Here is a 17,593-nt window from a genome sequence, read left to right on the forward strand (position 1 = left end):
CTTGCCTTGCATGCGGCCGACCTGAGTTCTATTCCCAGCATCCCATATGGTCCCCCAAGCACCACCAGGAGTAATTCCTGAGTGCAGAACCAGGAGTAACCCCTGGGCATCGCTGGGTGTGACCCCAAAAAAAAGTAAAAAAAAAAAAACTAAAGTCAAAATAAGTAAATAAATAAATAAAATAAACGGATCACAGATCACGGTCCTCCTGTTGTTCATTGATTTGCTCGAGCGGGCCCCAGTAATGTCTCCATCATGAGACTTCTTGTTACTGTGTTTGGCATATCGAATACGTCACGGGTAGCTTGCCAGGCTCTGCTGTGAGGGCGAGATACTCTCGGCAGCTTGCCGGGCTCTCCAAGAGGGGCGGAGGAATTGAACTCGGGTTGGCCATGTTGGCTGTGTGCAAGCCCTACCGCTGTGCAAATAAAATAAAATAAAAATGACTGTTACTGTGATCACTGTTGGCTAGGACAACCCTGGTCTGGCTCCTTGAAAGGATGCTAAATGCACAGTACTCAGAAACCCGCTCCTCGGGACCTCGAGCCACTGAGGGTGACAGGAAGAGATGCTCAAACTAAAAGTTTTCTCAACCAGTTTTCTGGGTTAGGAAAATCTCATGTGTTCGTTCATAGGGTTGTTTCAGGGAGAAAGATGAACTTGAACTGAGCCTGCATATTTTTGGGGGAGGGTCACACTGCACAGTGCTCAAGGATCACTCCCGGTGGGGCTTGAGGGACCATACAGGGTTCTGGGAATTGAACCTGGGTCAATGTGTGCAAGGTTAACAGCCCTGCTGCCCTGTGTTTCCTTATGATTTCTCTCTGCCCCATGTCTGTATTTTCCTATGAAACGAAGTTCTTGTGGGTCTTTTGGCTCTCCAGGAAGGCAGAGTTAAGGAAGGCATATCAGTGGTGGGCACAAAACCCCGCCTTAGGGAACACAGGAGACACAGGTCAGTCAGAGAAGATAGTGTTAGGAGGGGAGCCCAGTCCTGTGGGTTAAGAGAGGTTGGAGATCCAGCAGGGGGATCAAGAATGAGCAGCGGACAGCTGAAGGACTCCATCCAGGGCAGGAGCTATGCCAGAAGGGGAAAGACAGGCAAAAAGCACCAGCGGACACACACAGTGCACACAGCTCTTACCCCATCCAGTGCCACGTAGGCCCGATCGTGGACTGCATAAAAGGGTGCGATGAGGGGTGTCGGTTCGCTGTAGTTTTGAGGCAGTGTTGTTCGATAGAGCACGAACCCAAAGTACTGGTTAGGAAGGGAGAAACAAACAAGAAATCACTCGTGTCATCCATTTTAAACACATTCATTCTATTTTTTGCTTTTTGGGTCACACCTGGCAATCAGGGGTTATTACTGGCTCCGCGCTTAGGAATCATTCCTGGCAGTTCTCAGGGGATCATATGGGATGCTGGGGATCAAACCTGGGTCGGCTTCATGCAAGGTAAATGCTCTACCCACTGAACTATCGCTCCAGCCCCTGGTGTCTTTTTTTTTTCTTTTTGGGTCACACCTGGCGATGCACAGGGGTTACTCCTGGCTCTGCACTCAGGAGTTACTCATGGCGGTGCTCAGGGGACCATATGGGATGCTGGGAATCGAACCTGGGTCGGCCGCGTGCAAGGCAAATGCCCTACTCGCTGTGAAAGAACCTGGTCCAACAACTAATAAGGTGGTGAAAGTTGAGAAACAATGGATGTATAAATGTCTAGGGGCCAGTCACCAACCAGCAAAGCCCTCCAGGTAGACCTTTAAGATCTCACGTCACAATATTCCTTCTTTTCCACTACCCATGTAACCTCCTCGCCTACCCAAACTCCATGGTCCCACACTTCACACCCTACCTACCTGGCCCAGTGATTCCGTGACTGACTGTAAAACACATATTTGGACTCTCTCCACAGATGACATTATTTTTCACTTTTTGGGTCACACCTGGCAATGTTCAAGAGTCACTCCTGGCTCTGCACTTAGGAATCACTTGAAATTAGATTCCTCAGTAAAAGAAATTTCAGGGCTTTCTAGAGTCTGAGACTATATAAGCAGGGCTAAAGAGAGAGTACAGTGGGTAGGGTGCTGGCCTTGTAAGAGTTTGACCCTGGTTTGATCCCCAGCACCCACATGGTCTCCTGAGCCCCGCCAGGAGTGATTCCTTAGTACAGAGCCAGGAATAAGCCCTGAGCACTACCGGGTGTGCCCACCTCCACTGTCCTACCCTCCAAGACAAGACTATAGAAGACGAAAGATGATGTTTGGCATCTTCCATAGTTGGTTTCACTTATTTTATGACAAGCCTGAAAAAGGCAAAAAGCTATGTAGTCACTGAAGACAGCTTGAGTCAAGTCTTAGGGTAAGTGTAAATGAAGAACCAGAGTCTAGGCCCCCATTTCTCATAAACTTGTTGAGTCTATGTATATGAATAACAATAAATGCGAACTAAATCACAGTGGGTGTGAGAGAAACAAAGTGAAAACAAAGATAGTGCCCGTTACACTTTTCTCTCCAGCCCCCAAAACTGATGCTTAAAGACAAAAAAACAGAGGGCTAGAGAGATTGAACAGTGGGTGGGATGCTTGCCTTGCATGTAATAACCAGGGTTCAGTCCCCCCAGCACCCTATGTTTCACCAAGCACTGCCAGGAGTGATTCCTGTGTGCAGAGTCCTGAGCTTTGCCGGGTATGGCCCCAAACCCACAATCAACCCGAAAAGGACAAAAACAGGACTTGGTCACCCTTAATCCAGGTGTTAGTGATGTTTCTAAAACCATCGGAAATGAACTATTATCCCCAGACTTGATATATCCTTTGGAGAAAAGAGAATGGGCTTAAATTTTCAGCTCAGAAGACCAGAGCTGTCAGCCGCAAGCAACCCCGAAGAACATTTCTCCGAATCCCTCTTTCCCTCTTTAAAAAATGCCCTGGACAGGGTTAGTGATGGGCTAGAAATTCATAAAGGGATGCATCATCTACCTCAAAGGTTCCTTAGGCTAACTCAAAAAACAAAACCAAGAAAAACCAATACCACAAAACCGAGAAGAACAAAACCCCAAAACAAAGCCCAAGAGATGATCTGTTTGGCAAAACATTCTCCAGGTTGGTGGGGTCTGTCGTTCTCTACTACAAAACAAGAGTCAAAACTAGAAACTGTTTCAACTGCAGGAGTAGGGGGAAACAGAGACTCAGCGGTGGGGGGTGTGACCTGCTGCTAAGTCAGAAGATATATTCAGACGCTGGTATCCCTGAGGGGAGACCCAACATTCTGCTTGATCGGGAACAGCCTTGGGTAGCAGCCATCAGAGTGGGCTTTCTTTTCATTGGTTTTAATTAGTTTTGGGGCCACACCTGGCAGTGCTCAGGGCTAACTCCTGGCTCTGCACTCAGGGTTCACTTCTGGTGGGGGTTGGTGAACCACATGGGATGCTAAGAATCAAATCCAGGTAAGTGGTGTGCAAGGCAAAAGCCTACCTGCTGTATTATGTCTCTGGTCCCTGTCCTGGGGACATGAGTCAGGGTGAGATGGACCAAGTGCTAAGTCACAGAAGACATGGAAATTCTCTATGGAACAGAAAGTTTTCCATGCCCAGGGCCTCCAAAGAGCAGAGAGCACAGTGGCAAAATGCTGGAGCATCTGTTTTATATGTAGGTGTTCTGGGTTAGGGCCCCGGGAACACATGGTCACCCAAACACCCCTGGGGGACCCCACAAAAGCAAAGAATGGGCTGCACCTCAGGCAAGACGAAAGGTAATTTGGAGGAACTGAAAAACAAGTCAATCTTTCTACTGCAGGGAAAGGCTGAACTCAGTGTCACGGGTATCCAAACCTTCATGCATAAGGGTTCTGGCTTCAGGTCCCCAAATCACACCCTGGCCAACTCTTTTGTTTGTTTTTGGGCTACACCTGGTAATCAAACCTGGGCCCTCCACATGCATAGCTCGCACTCAGCCTGCTGAGTTGTATGTCTAGCCACCTCCCCTCACCACCCCCTTTGTTTTTGGATCACATCCCAAAATGCTCAGAGCTTAGTCCTGACTCTGCACTCAGTGATCATAGTCAAGGGACCCCATGAGGTGCTGGGGATTGAACCTGGGTCAGCAAGGTAAGTGCTCTACCTGTTGTGCTATCACTCTGGACTTCTTCTCTCTTTTGTTTGTTTCTGGACCACACCTGGCTGTGCTTACAGTGCTCGGTGCTTGGGGGACCTTATGTAATTGTGGAAGATTGAGCCTGGGTCAGCCACATGCAGTTTACTATCTCTCCAGCTCTTCCTAGCTCCTCTTGTTCTTTTTTGCTTTTTGGGTCACACCCAGCAATGTTCAGGGGTTACTCCTGCCTCTGCACTCAGGAATTACTCCTGGTGGTGCTCGGGGGACCATATGGGGTGCTGAGAATTGAACCCGGGTTGGCCACGTGCGAGGCAAATGCCCTACCCACTGTACTATCGCTCCAGCCCCTCTAGCTCCTCTTTTGAAACTAACCAAAGTCACAGGTTCTAACTCAGACAGAGAGAGGAAAACTTTGGACAGAGCTTCCGGGAGGAGAGTGGAAATGTGCTGCTCCCTGTAGCCTGTGGATGGCCTCGGAGGTAGGAGAACGGGTCGCAGGGGTGTGGATGCGGAAGGTCAGCGCTGCATTCCTGCAGCGGTGCCCTCCACAAGGTTCCCTGGAAATCAATGTTCTGTGGGCTTGCCCCAGGCCTGAAGCTGCCAGGGCGCAGATTGCCCACTTGATCAAGAGTTCTGCTTTGGCCGGAGTTCAGAAGCAGGGGGTTCTGGAAAGGAACAATATCTATAGGTGCCTGTGCCTGACCTGGATGTCATTCCATGGTGCCACCTGCTCTATGGCTCATACCTGGTGGGTGGCAGTGCTCAGAGGCCCTGCTCGGGGGAGGCAGCATTTGTTTTAAAGATGAGGGCATGAGATAGCTCTCAAAGTGCATGAAAACTTGGGGGAGGGCCACTTCCTTATCCAATTTTACTTACCTAAAAGCCAGATTTTATTGGAATATAATCACAGGTGCAGGGCTCAGAGTGCTGGCGTGAAAGCCTCCATGCGTGAGGCCCAAATTTCAATCCCCAGAACCACAGGGCTCTCCTGGGCCTTGCAGCATCTCAGCAACTGGGCCAAGCACTGAACAATTCACCCAGTATCTCCCCGAGAGGCCCTTGGGGGCTTCCCCTGCCCAAAGAATCACAATTGAAAAACAAGGGACTGTCTAGGCCAGATAAATTGGTCAGTGGTGGTAGGCGGGGGGGTTGTCCCACAGTATTTGGCTCAGTATGTTCCCTCTAAATACTGTTGAGAGTCATCCCTTGAGCATAGTACCTGGAGTACCTTGGTGGAACTGTCAGGTGTGCCCCAAACAAAAACCAATCAAACCAAAAGTAATCGAGGGCTAGAGAGGTGACTCCAGAGTTTGAGGCTGAATCCCCGGCACCGCATGTCCCCACACCTACCCATGTTGTGGGTGTAGCCCTTGTGTCCCCCAGACTCTTAGACTAGGTGCTGTAAAACAGCAGAAGAAGCGCACTGGGTCCCTAGAAAAATGGGAGAGCACTGCTCCCGGAGGCTCACCTGCTTCACCTCGGTAAACGTCAGAGGGTAAAGGCTCTTAGTGGGCCCACCGGGACACAGAACACCCAGAGCTTCCTCCACTGTCACCAACTGAAAAGAAACAAACGCAGCATTTGCTACCGTGAACAGAGGATAATGTCATTTGCCAATAATCCAAGACATTAGTAGACTAGACTCAATCTGCAAATAAACCTGAATTGCTCAAATTCATTCAGCGATACCTTTGATCCTGCCCGTCCATGAACTTTTACTGAAAAAATAAGCGCTGGTCTTTTGAAAAGAAGTTTCAAACATAACAAAGCAGAAACACGAACGCCTACGGGACAGGAGAAAGAGCCGTGCATGAGATGCGTGCAAGGCCAGCTGCAGACGGCTTCCGTGGGGCAGGCTCCCCAACCATCACAGAGCCCTCCTCGGACTGTCGAAGGCACTTCCAGCATTTTCCAGTTGTTCTCTTTGTCCTTTCTCTCCACTGTCTGCTCCTTCAGGGTAGGCCTGTATTATCCTCCAACAAGTCCGCCCGGTTATATTTACAACCTGTTCTCTCCAATCTATGTGATTGTGTAGTTTTGTGACTATCCTAAAATTGTGTATTTTTTTTTTTTGTTTTTGTTTTTTTTTTTTTGCTTTTTGGGTTACACCTGGAGATGCACAGGGGTTACTCCTGGCTCATGCACTCAGGAATTACTCCTGGCAGTGCTCAGGGAACCATATCGAATGCTGGGAATTGAACCCCGGTTGGCCACGTGCAAGGCAAATGCCCTACCTGCTGGGCTATTGCTCCAGTCCCAAACTGTGTAGGTTTAATTAACAACAAAAACACCTTTCATCTCATATAATATTCCTTCAAGATTAACAGAATGTGCCTTTGGTACTAAGCTAATTTAGCTCTAGCAGTAATGTTGTCTTAAACATTTGGAGTTCTTTTCTGTTACATAAACATGGATTTCTCACAGCTCTAAACCAACCAATCAATCAACCAACAAACCAACTCATTAATCAATCAATCAATCAATCAATCAACCATCCACCTAACCACCCAAACTTTCCCTTAATTAGCTGCAGCAATCAACAAGTGCTCCCTTCTCTAAGGTGAGTCAAATTTGGCTAGATCTAAAGATTTCTTTCAGGCAGAGAGAACATTCTTTTTAAGAATGTGCTACAATTTTGACACTGGGTGGAAACTTTACAAGAACTCAACCATCGTATCCAGGGCTTTGTGAATGGAAAAGTTACACAATCATAGTTGGTATTTTGCTTAAAGATAAAAACTTACCATGCTGTTTTAGAATATCAAGATTCTTAAGAAATATCTATATATTCATGTGTTTTTTTTTCTTTCTTATAAGTTAAGACATGTAGGAGTTAGGGATTCTAAAAGGGGAAAACCTGAAGACACTGATGATCAAAACAAATAGTGACTTATTTCACTTTTGACTGTTAAATGAAACCTTTCTCTCTTTTTTTGCTCTTTTCCTAGAAGAAAATGCCCCAGAGCTTCTATTTGTGATTAATTTTGAGCTTTTCCTCTGTGCTGTCCCATTTACCATGTAAGATACTGACCACAAAAAATTAGGACATGATTGTGAGATAGAGGAGACTACATGATTTAGGGCAAAGATTTATCTAAATGCCGGTGGTTTATGGGAACCCCCTAAGAAAGCTGATTCTGGAAAAGAAGCTCACCAGTCATAAAAGCGGACCTGGCAACCCCTCAACAGCTCCTGGTGACTGTTGCAGAATGACCAGAATGGCCCAGGCACCCGCCCTTCACCTGCACATGCCCCCTCTGCTCACCTCCCTTGTCCTGCACACGCTCCCTTTGCTCACCTCCTTTCTCCTGCACATGCCCCTGTTCACCTCCCTTCTCCTGCACATGTTCCGTCTACTCACCTCCCTTCTCCTGCACATGCCCCCTTTGCTCACCTCCCTTCTCTTGCACATGTTCCGTCTGCTCACCTCCCTTCTCCTGCACATGCCCTCTGCTCGCCTGCCACTATGCATGCCCCATCCTCTCACCTCCCACATCTGATTTCCAGAAATACCACTGACTCCCCCAGTCTCCCGGGAGGGTAACAGATTGACACCCCAGGGGTAGCACTTTCACGCGCGCCTGCCACATCCCACTGTCCACTCTGGACCTTCTGCTCTTCTTTTCTTACCTTTTCCATATCAACTTTCCCATAGGCAAACTTCGGTGTAGATGGAGGGATAAAACCTTCTGGTAACTCTTCAAACTATATATCAGAGTGGAAAAAGAAAATAAAAAAAAACTATCAAAGCTGGAAAAACAAAGATTAAAAAAAAAGGTGATAAGACACAGAAAACAGTACAAGTGATAGCTTTTTTTTTTTTTTTTTTGTGGAGGGGTCGGAGAGGTGGTGCCAGTAAGGTAAGTGCTTTACCACTGAGCCATATCCTGGGCTCAAAAATAGTGTAAGTGACTTTTGGACAGGTAAGGGAACAGCTTTCTCCAGAAGAGTCTCTGGTGATTCTCCCTTCTAAGTGCATTTCTTTTTTGTGTCTGTTCTAAGCAAGAACTACTCAATTCTAAACAAAAGAATTCAAAACAGCAAAAACAAGCAGAGGCGTACTGGAGAGATTACAGCAGGTAGGTTTTTCCTTGCATGTGGCTGACCAGGTTCGATCCCCGGCATCCTATATGGTCCCTTGCGTCCTACCAGGTGTGCACTAAGGAATAAGCCCTGAGCACCTCTGGGTGTGGCCCCCTAAACAAATAACAATCATAAAACAAAACAACACCCCTCCCCCTCCAAATAAGCAGAGGGCAAGGAGATGGCTCCAAGGGCTGGACCAATGCTTTGCACGTGAGAGCCCTGAACGAGCTCTCTGGCCCACATGGTCCCTAAGTACCACTGAGAGTAGCCCTGGAGAGGGCCCCTCCCCCAAACATGAGAATTTTAGCTTAGCTGTACTATCTGAATTATCGCCCTTCTCTTGTCAATGTGATTATGTCACCATTTTCACTTTCTCTACTGGCTACCTTTATAGTTGTAGATAATATCCTATATTTTTATTTCCTAGTTCATTACTTGGGCTGCAGCGATAGCACAGCGGTAGCGCGTTTACCTTGCACGCAGCCGGCCCAACCGAGCTGGGTTCGATTCCTCCACTCCTCTCGGAGAGCCTGACAAACTACCAAGAGTGTCTCGCCCGCACAGCAAAGCCTGGCAAGCTACCTGTGACATACTCAATATGCCAAACACAGTAACAACAAGTCTCACAATGGAAATGTTACTGGGTCCACTCGAGCAAACTGATGAACAACGGGAGGACGTGACAGTGACAGTTCATCACTTATCAAGTTATTTTTTCTTTCTACACTTTTTTTTGAGTGGGGGAGGTCTTTGAGTCATGCCCAGTGATGCTCAGGACTTGCTCCTGCTCTGGGTGCAGGAATTACTCTTGGTGGTGCTTGGGGGACCATATGGGATGCTGGGGATCAAACCCAGGCAGTTCCTCACCCATTTTCCTATCATTTTCGCCCCTTTATGCTCTTTTTGTTTGTTTTGGGGCTACACCTGCTGGGTCTCAGGGCTTAGAGTCATTCCAGGAGTGCAGGGGAGTCAGACCCAGGCCTCCAGTATACCTTTACAGTGTCAGAGTGAAACATTTCTTCAGTCATCATACATTCCCCTTCATTTGTTTAGTGACTCTAAATTCAAAACCAACCAACAGTGCTCATGTTACAAGAAGCATATGATGTTGTTTCTGGTACTGCTGTATACACTCTGCTGGCATGTTCGATCCTGTTTTTTGACAACATGGATGAATGGAGAATTCTACAAAAAAAGCAACTTTCCATGGCCTGAGAGATAGGTACACAGTAAGACACTTGTCTTGTGTGTGCATGAATCTGGTTTGATCCCTACCACTACTTATGATCCCCCAAGCACCACCAGGAGTTACTCCTGATCAGAGTCAGGAATATCTCCGGAGCATCACTGACTGTGACCACCAAACTCTTAAACCTTGTCCCCTCTTCCAAAACAAAGAGAGTTCATCCTTTATTTATTTACTTATTTAATTAGTAGACCACTTGGCAATGCTCAGGGGTTACTCCTTGATCTGCACTCAGGAATTACTCCTGGTGTGGCTTGAGAACCATATGGGATTTGAACCTGTGTCAGTCACATGCAAGGCAAGTGACTAATCCACCGTCTATCACTGTGGCCCTGAGAAAGTTCATCCTTATATCATTTCTCTCTCTTCTCTCTGTCTGTCTGTCTCTGTTTTTCTGCTAGGGATCTCAAACCCAGGCCTTAAGCATGCAAGGCATTTTAATTTCATTCTTTTTCTTTAAAAAAAAAAAGTGACTGCAGGGCCAGAGAGGACAGAGGGTAAGACATTCGTGTTGCGTACAGTCAACCTAGGTCCAACCCCCAGCACTACATATAGTCCCCTGGGCCCCACCAAGAGTGTTCTCTGAGCACAGAGCCAGAAGCAAGCCCTGAGCACAGATGGCTGTGTCCCAAATCCCCTGCCTTTTTATTTCTAGAAACTTGTAAACTCCATGTTCCAAAATTTTCCAAAAATGTATTTTGGAGATAGATTTTTTTTGTTGTTGTTTTCTTTTGCAGTACTGGGAACTGATCTCACATATCTGAGGCAGGTGTTCTACTACTGGGCTACCCCAACCCAGGAAAGGGGTGTTTTTGTTATTTATTAGTTATGCTGGGAAACCCACATATCCTTTTCTGTTCTGCAAAAAATTCTGCTGTAAGATTTTATACTTTCTTTTTTCTTTCTTGTTTTTTTGGATCACACCTGGTGATGCTCAGGGATTTGGATTACTCCTGGCTCTGAACTCAGGAATCACTCCTGGCGGTGCTCAGGGGACCATATGGGATGCTGGGAATCGAACCCAGGTTGGTCCCATGCAAGGCAAACACCCTACCTGCTGTGCTATTGCTCCAGCCCCCAAGATTTGATATTTTCTTTCTTCTTCCCTTTCCCCCCCTAATTTAGGCATCTAGATTGTTCCACTGTATCACTCATCTTTTATCTCCCATTCTTCACTTTCTAATGTAGGAGGTTTTTGTTTGTTTGGAGGCAACTTTCAGGGGTATGCAGGTGGTGCTACTCCCATATGTGTACTCTGGAGTTTCTCCTGGTGGTATCTGGGAATTGATCCTGCCCCTTCTGCAGGCAAAGCCCTCAATCAAAGCCTGCAGTCAACCCAGCTGACTCTCTCTATGGGTCACAGGAGATTAGTTTTCCTTTCTACTCATTTAATGGCTCCCTTTTAAAATAGTACCCTGTTCTTAATTTAGAGCTGTAAGAGCTTCTCAAACCCCTCTGAAGAATTTAAATGTATGAAGGCTCACTTTGTTTCAGGATGCCTTCTGTCCCCTGAACTCTCTGTGTACAGAAGCATTTCTGTTTGTTTCACCCATTCTTTCTCTTTTCCGTTTTTTCTTTTCTATAAATTTTATAGGTATCCACAAACATCTGACCATACCAGAAATCTCCTGACATTGTTTTTGGGGTCACACCTAGCTGTACTCAGGGATTACTCCCAGTGTGATGCTCAAAGGTCCCTCCCAGAGATGCATCGGGGACAATGAGGTGCCAGATTGAACTGGAGGCTCTCACATATGCTTCAGTTCTCCCCCCCATTTATTTATTTTTATGCATTTTTTAAAACTTTTTAATTGAATCACCCCCACACGGCAGAGTCTGGCAAGCTCCCTGTGGTGTATTCAGTATGCCAAAGCAGTAACACAGTAACAAGTCTCATAATAGAGACGTCACTGGTGCCCGCTTGAGCAAATCGATGAACAATGGGAGGATGGTGCTACAGTGCAATTGAATCACCGTGAGATAGACCCTTACAAAACTGCTCATGATTAGATATCATATTAGATACAGTATCCCAACACCCATCCCTTTACCAGTGTACATTTCCCAATACCAGTGTCCCCAAGTTCCCTCTCATCATCCCCACCCCCCAACCCCTGCCTGCCTCTATGGCAGGCTGCTTCAGTCCTTTGAACCATCTCTCTGGCCTTATCTTCTACAATTCTTTATTCCAGTGTAGGAAAGGGGATTTGGGTCCCACCAGTGGTGCTCAGGGGTCATGCCTGGCAGGGCTTGAGGACCATATGCAGTGTCAGGAATTGACTGCATACAAGGCAAGAACCTCAAATCCTGTACTATCTCTCTGGCACCTCTCTTGAAGTCTTTAGGGGGCTAAAGAGATAGTACAGTGGGTAAGGTGTTTGCCTTGCACATGCCTAACCCAGGTTCGATCTCTGGCATCCCATATGATCCCTGAGCACTGCCAGGAGTAATTCCTGAATGCAGAACCAGAAGTAGCTTTTGAGTGATGCTGGGTGTGACACCCTTCCCTCCAAATAATGTCTTTCCATAATCTTTTACTTGCCACACCTGCTAGTATTCAGGGACTATTTCTGGTTTTGTGCTGAGGAATAACCCCTGGACGGGGCTGGTGGACAATATGCAGTGCTGGGGGATCAAATCTGGGTCAGTCACATGCAAGGCCAGTACCCTACCATCTCTCTGGCCCAGAGTAGTACCATCCCCCTGCCCCACTGTGATATTGGGGATTGAACTCAGGTCTCACGCATGCAAGGTCTGTGCTTTGTGACACATGGACTGAGTTAAGATTCACGTAAGAGCTGAAGATATAGCTTAGCAGTAGAGCTCTTGCCTGGCATGTGTGAGACCCTGGGTTGGAATCACCACAGTGCCAACAGAAAAAGAAACAAACCTCAACAAAATACTAATTTAACCTGATATCCATCACTTGGGGCTGGAGCGATAGCACAGCGGTAGGGCGTTTGCCTTGCACACAGCCAACATGACCGACCCGAGTTCGATTCCTCCGCCCCTCTCAGAGAGCCCGGCAAGCTACCGAGAGTATCTCGCCCGCACGGCAGAGCCTGGCAAGCTCCCCGTGAAGTATTCGATATGCCAGACACAGTAACAACAAGTCTCATGATGGAGACGTTACTGGGCCCGTTTGAGCAAATCGATGATCAACGGGAGGGCCTTTACCTTTACCTTTATCCATCACTTGGGGATTTATTAAAAAAAAAATATGGGGGCCAGAGAGATAGTTCAGGGGTTATGACTCTTGTCTTGCCTTCAACCAACCTTAGTTTGATGTCCAGCACCACATATGGTTCCTTGTGACATGCTCTGCAGGGAGAAGGCCTGGGTTTGAACCCTGACATCTCTCTGGAGCACAGTTGCGAGTGACAATCCCCCTTTCCCCCAACAGCACATAGCACATAGCCTTGGCCCAGCATGGCTAGGGTGATCCCAAAACCAAAACAAAAAACAACCAACTCACTCCCCCCCCCCAAATAAAACCAAAACCCCAAAAGCCACTTCCTGGGGACCCAATCTCAGGGGACCACTACATTCAAAAAAAAGAAAGAAAGAAAAAAGGTCTTAAAAGCAACAGTAACTCAGCACTGCCCCCTTCAGGAATCGGGAGGGAAGAACAGAAAAAGAACAGGCTCCAGGCTTGTGTTCATCATCAAAGTTCACTGTAGATGGCTGAATTTCCCCCACACCAAAGAGATCATCTTAGAAAACACAAATGTCAGGAGCTTTGTCATGCATGGAAGAGTTATTTGCAAAGGCTTGTCTATAGTCCTTTCCTGAGCCCTGCCACCTGGGAAATCACTCTCCAGGAAAGATTTTGTCTTTCACCCTCCAACTTAATTATTTTTTTTTTTGTGTCACACTCAGTGATGCTCAGAGGTTACTCCTGGCTCTGCACTCAGGAATCACTCCTGGCAGTGCTCGGGGAACCATATGGAATGCTGGGGATCAAACCTGGATCGACCGTATGCAAGGCAAATGCTCAACTCATTGTACTATCACTCCAGCCCTACCCTCCAACTATTTTTTTTTTTGGCTTTTTGGGTCACACCTGGTGATGCACAGGGGTTACTCCTGGTTCTGCACTCAGGAATTACACTGGCGGTGCTCAGGGGATCATAATGGGATGCTGGGAGTCAAACCCGGGTTGGCCCCATGCAAGGCAAACACCCTACCCGCTGTGCTATTGCTCCAGCTCCCACCCTCCAACTCTTAAAGTGAATTAAAGTGTTGACCCAGTCCACTTTAAAAAAAAAAATATGTGGTGAAGGAAATAGCTCTCAGTCAGGGAGTATAGGGAGATATTGATGATTCCATTTCTTCCCTTCCACACTCCAACCCAGGGCTCCAAACACATGCCAGGCAAGACCTCTATTGCTAAGTCACATCCTCAGTGCTTATGTGAATCTTAACTCAGCAATTGGGCAGGAGAGACAGCACAACTGGCTATCACATGTGCAGAGGTCCAGCAAATATTCTGAATATTATTTGCTGGAAGAGCAAATTGAACGTCTATAAAGTCTCATAAGAAAGAGGCCCAGGGATCAAAGAAATAGTACAGTGGGTGGGATGTTTGCATTCTATGAAACAGACCTGAGTTCAATTCCCAGCTCTGCACAGGGTCCCCCAAGCCCACCATAGTGATCCCTGAGCACAGAGCCAGAAGTAAGCCCTGAATATAGCCGGGTATGGCCAAAACACAAAACAAAACCATTTCAATAATGAAATATATGGTTGAAGAGATAGTACAGGGATTAAGGCACCTGCCTTGTATGTAGCCAACAGTGGTCTCATGGCTTAATCCCTGAGCATCACCAGGAGTAGGTCCCTGAGTACAGGGCCAGTAGTAAGCCCTGAGCACTGCCAGGTGTGGTCCAAAATACAAAAAGAAAGCAAAACAAAAAACAAACAAAACACCCAACCAAACACCACCCCTCTGCCCTGTAAGAAATAGTCCACACTGAACAGAGCTTCTCTCTTCTAAATCTAAAATCAGAAATAAGAGAAAGAATGGAGTAGTAGTGGAAATGAAGACCACAGGTTAACCTGCTATTTATCTACTCAAACTGTCAGTTACATTCATTTTTGAAGTTGGCCTCTCACTCTGTTCTGATTAGACACTTTGGACCCTGGGGGTTTGTGTCTGGGGAAGTTCCCCTGTCTTCACCGGTCTCCCATGCACCATCTCAACCTCCCCAGTCCTTCAAGTTGCTTCAGGAACTGGTCTTCCTGCTGGCACCCTAATAAAGCTTCTTGCATGTTTTTACTGAGGGGATGGTGGCAGGGGGCCCATATCTAGCAATGCTCAGGGGTTACTTTTGGATCTGCATTCAGGAATTACTCCTAGTACTGCCTGGGAGACCATATGGATGTCAGGGGTTGAACCTGAGTTAGCTGTGTACAGGGCAAATGCTACCAGTTGTGCTATGGCTCTGGTCCCTGAAGCTTCTCACTTTTTTTTTTTTTTTTTTTTTTTGCTTTTTGGGTCACACCCTATGAAACTCAGGGATTACTCCTGGCTCTACACATAGGAATCGCTCCTGTCATTGTTCGGGGCACTATATGGGATGCCAGGGATCGAACCCAGGTTGGCCATGTGCAAGGCAAATGCCCCACACGTTGTACTATCCCTCTGGCCACAAGCTTCTCAATCTTAACTGAAACTTTTCATGCTCTACCTGGATGTTTCCGGAAAACCTGGAGAGGCACAAAGCCAGAGCTGATCCCATTCTCCCTGCCCCTTCCCAAGTCTATTCCTTCTCTGTCCCCCTTAGTCTCGGCTGCTGACACCAGCCCTATCCAAGAGGTCAACAGTACAGATGTTAGGGTGGATGCCAGGAATGTGTCCCTAGCAGTACCTGGTACAGTCCTGGGTGCCCTCTGAGCTCCACCAAGGGTGGTCTGAGAGGTCCTCAACACCCTAAATTTTTTTTCTTCGTTTAAAAAAAAGCATTTTTAAGAGTTCTATTGTGGCTTTTTTTTTTTTCTTTTTGGTTGCTCAGGGGTTACTCCTGGCTCTGCACTCAGGAATTACTCCTGATAGTGCTCGGGGGACCATATGAGATACTGGATTAGCCACGTGCAAGGCAAATTCCTGCCTGTTGTACTATTGCCTCAATATTATGGCACTTTTCCGTTTGGGGTAGTCTCTACTATTTCTTCTATAAAAGGCAATCTTGAATTTTGATGTCATTAAATGTATTACTTCTCTCCTTTCCTACTGTTTTCCTTCTTGAACGGTAGAGATAGACTCCCTTCAACTGCTTAAGCATTCTGGAATGATCCCATACTTGCCCACGAATGTCATTATGTACATTGTAATCACTGTGAGCAGTGACCTCCCACTTCCTGCTCTGTTGTGGCTTGGGGGCCTGCTCTGCCTGTCTGACTTTCACACGCTCTGGCTACAGAACTAGGCACGAATGCTCACGCTTCAGTGGGAAGTTGCTGAGATAGCTCAGTGGTTAGGGCATGTACTAGGTTTCATCCCTGGCACCACATGATCTCCTACATGTTGCTGGGTGATACCCTAGGCCCAACCACTGGCCTGGTTGACTGAGTTTCACCAGGAGTGACCCCTGGGTCTCGGATCACTGTTTGGGAGCCCCTTCCCAAACCAAAACACTACAAAACTCATTGTGTTCTGGTAGGATCAGGGACTTGTATTTCCCTCTCACTGGAGACTTTAACTCTCTCCTGTTCTCACACTCTGATCTTTTCTTTTTACTGCCTAATAGAGACCCTGGTGGTTTCTCCTCCATTTTACAGCAGACATCGTCTCCAATTTCACTGAGAACATAAATGCTGTTAACAGTTGGCACTGGTGCTGTACTCTGTGTTAATTAAACTACATTCAGGTGTGAACCATGGGTGGTACATTCTGTGTCAATGTGTTAATCCATGTTAAGGAACCTGAACTATTAAGCAATTGGCTGTCTTCCATTTTATTTTATGGAAGAAAACTGGTTAGATACACATTTTAAGACTACTGGGTTAGAAAAACGGATGATTATTTAAAAGAGTTTTAATAAAAAAGCTCTTTTTTTTTAACTTCAAAACTCAGGTGACTGAGCAGAAAAACTTTGGTTTTTTGCTTTGTATTTTTTTTTCCCCCAACCCACAGCAGAGACAGGAAACCCCACCTGCTGCTTTAGATGCCTTGGTAGGTTACTATGTTGATGGGGTTGAGCTCAGGCTGCAAAGTAGAGGTTTTTCTGACTAGAAAGAGCTAGTCACGAACATTTTCTCACCTACTACATAAATAACAGTCATGGTGGTCACATGTCAGATAAGATGGATCAGGATGGTCCTGGACCCTGTACTGATGTTCTTTCAATTTAATTATTTACTCTGGGCCACTCCTGGCGGTGCTTAGAACTTACTTCGGGGCTGGAGCTACAGCACAGCAGGTAGGGCGCTTGCCTTTCCTGCGGCTGACCCGGGTTCAATTCCCAGCATCCCATATGGTTCTCTGAGCAGAGCCAGGTGTAATGTGGAGCCAGGAGTAACCCCTTGCCTCCCCGTTGTGACCCCACAAAGCAAAAAATAACAAAAAAAGAATTTACTCCTGGCTCTGTGCTCAGGGATCACTCCTGGCACTGCTTGGGGGATCACATGAGAGTCTTGGAGACTGAACCTGGGTCAGCGCTGGAGAATGAACCTCAGGTCAGCCACCTACAAGGCATGTGCCTTACCCACGGGACTATCACTCTGGCCCCACTTATATTCTGTTTGTCCTGCTGTTGTCTCAGTTCTACAAGAGAATAAACCAGCCTCTCTCACAGCAGTTGGGTCCAGGTGGGTCTATCCATCAGCTCTGTCCTTGCCTCTTGAACACGCAGCCTCTAGGAAGGCAAGAGTGAGGCGGGCCACACTCCACAACCCGCACAAGACTCACCTTCCCAATAACATCTCGCAGAGCGTAGTACTTCTCGGTGAGATCCCCTGCCTCGCTCAGTGGGGCGTCGTAATCATAGCTGGTGGGCTGGGCTTGGTACGGCAGGTTGGCCCCTAGGAGACAAAGAACACACCACTTGTCACTACCCGTGTGTGACCCTGGGGACATTCTTTGATACTCATGAGCACAGCTGGCACTGTAGAGGGAGAAAAGAAGGGACAGATACAGAGCTGGAGCAA

General features: G+C 47.0%; 1 protein-coding gene across 1 annotated transcript in view; it reads right to left on the minus strand.

The window, feature by feature from the left end:
* Nucleotides 1–17,593, minus strand: part of GLB1 (galactosidase beta 1) — an 84,028-nt gene that overhangs the window by 20,361 nt on the left and 46,074 nt on the right. The window contains exons 10-13 of the mRNA XM_056129383.1: nucleotides 17,355–17,467; nucleotides 7,744–7,818; nucleotides 5,582–5,671; nucleotides 1,145–1,258 (exon numbers count right to left, since the gene is read on the minus strand). Of these exons, the coding sequence (XP_055985358.1) occupies nucleotides 1,145–1,258; nucleotides 5,582–5,671; nucleotides 7,744–7,818; nucleotides 17,355–17,467 (392 nt within the window). The remainder of the gene's footprint in view (nucleotides 1–1,144; nucleotides 1,259–5,581; nucleotides 5,672–7,743; nucleotides 7,819–17,354; nucleotides 17,468–17,593) is intronic.

This window comes from Sorex fumeus, unplaced genomic scaffold (assembly GCF_029834395.1).
Source record: "Sorex fumeus unplaced genomic scaffold, SorFum_2.1 ptg000072l, whole genome shotgun sequence".
Taxonomy (NCBI): Eukaryota; Metazoa; Chordata; class Mammalia; order Eulipotyphla; family Soricidae; genus Sorex; species Sorex fumeus.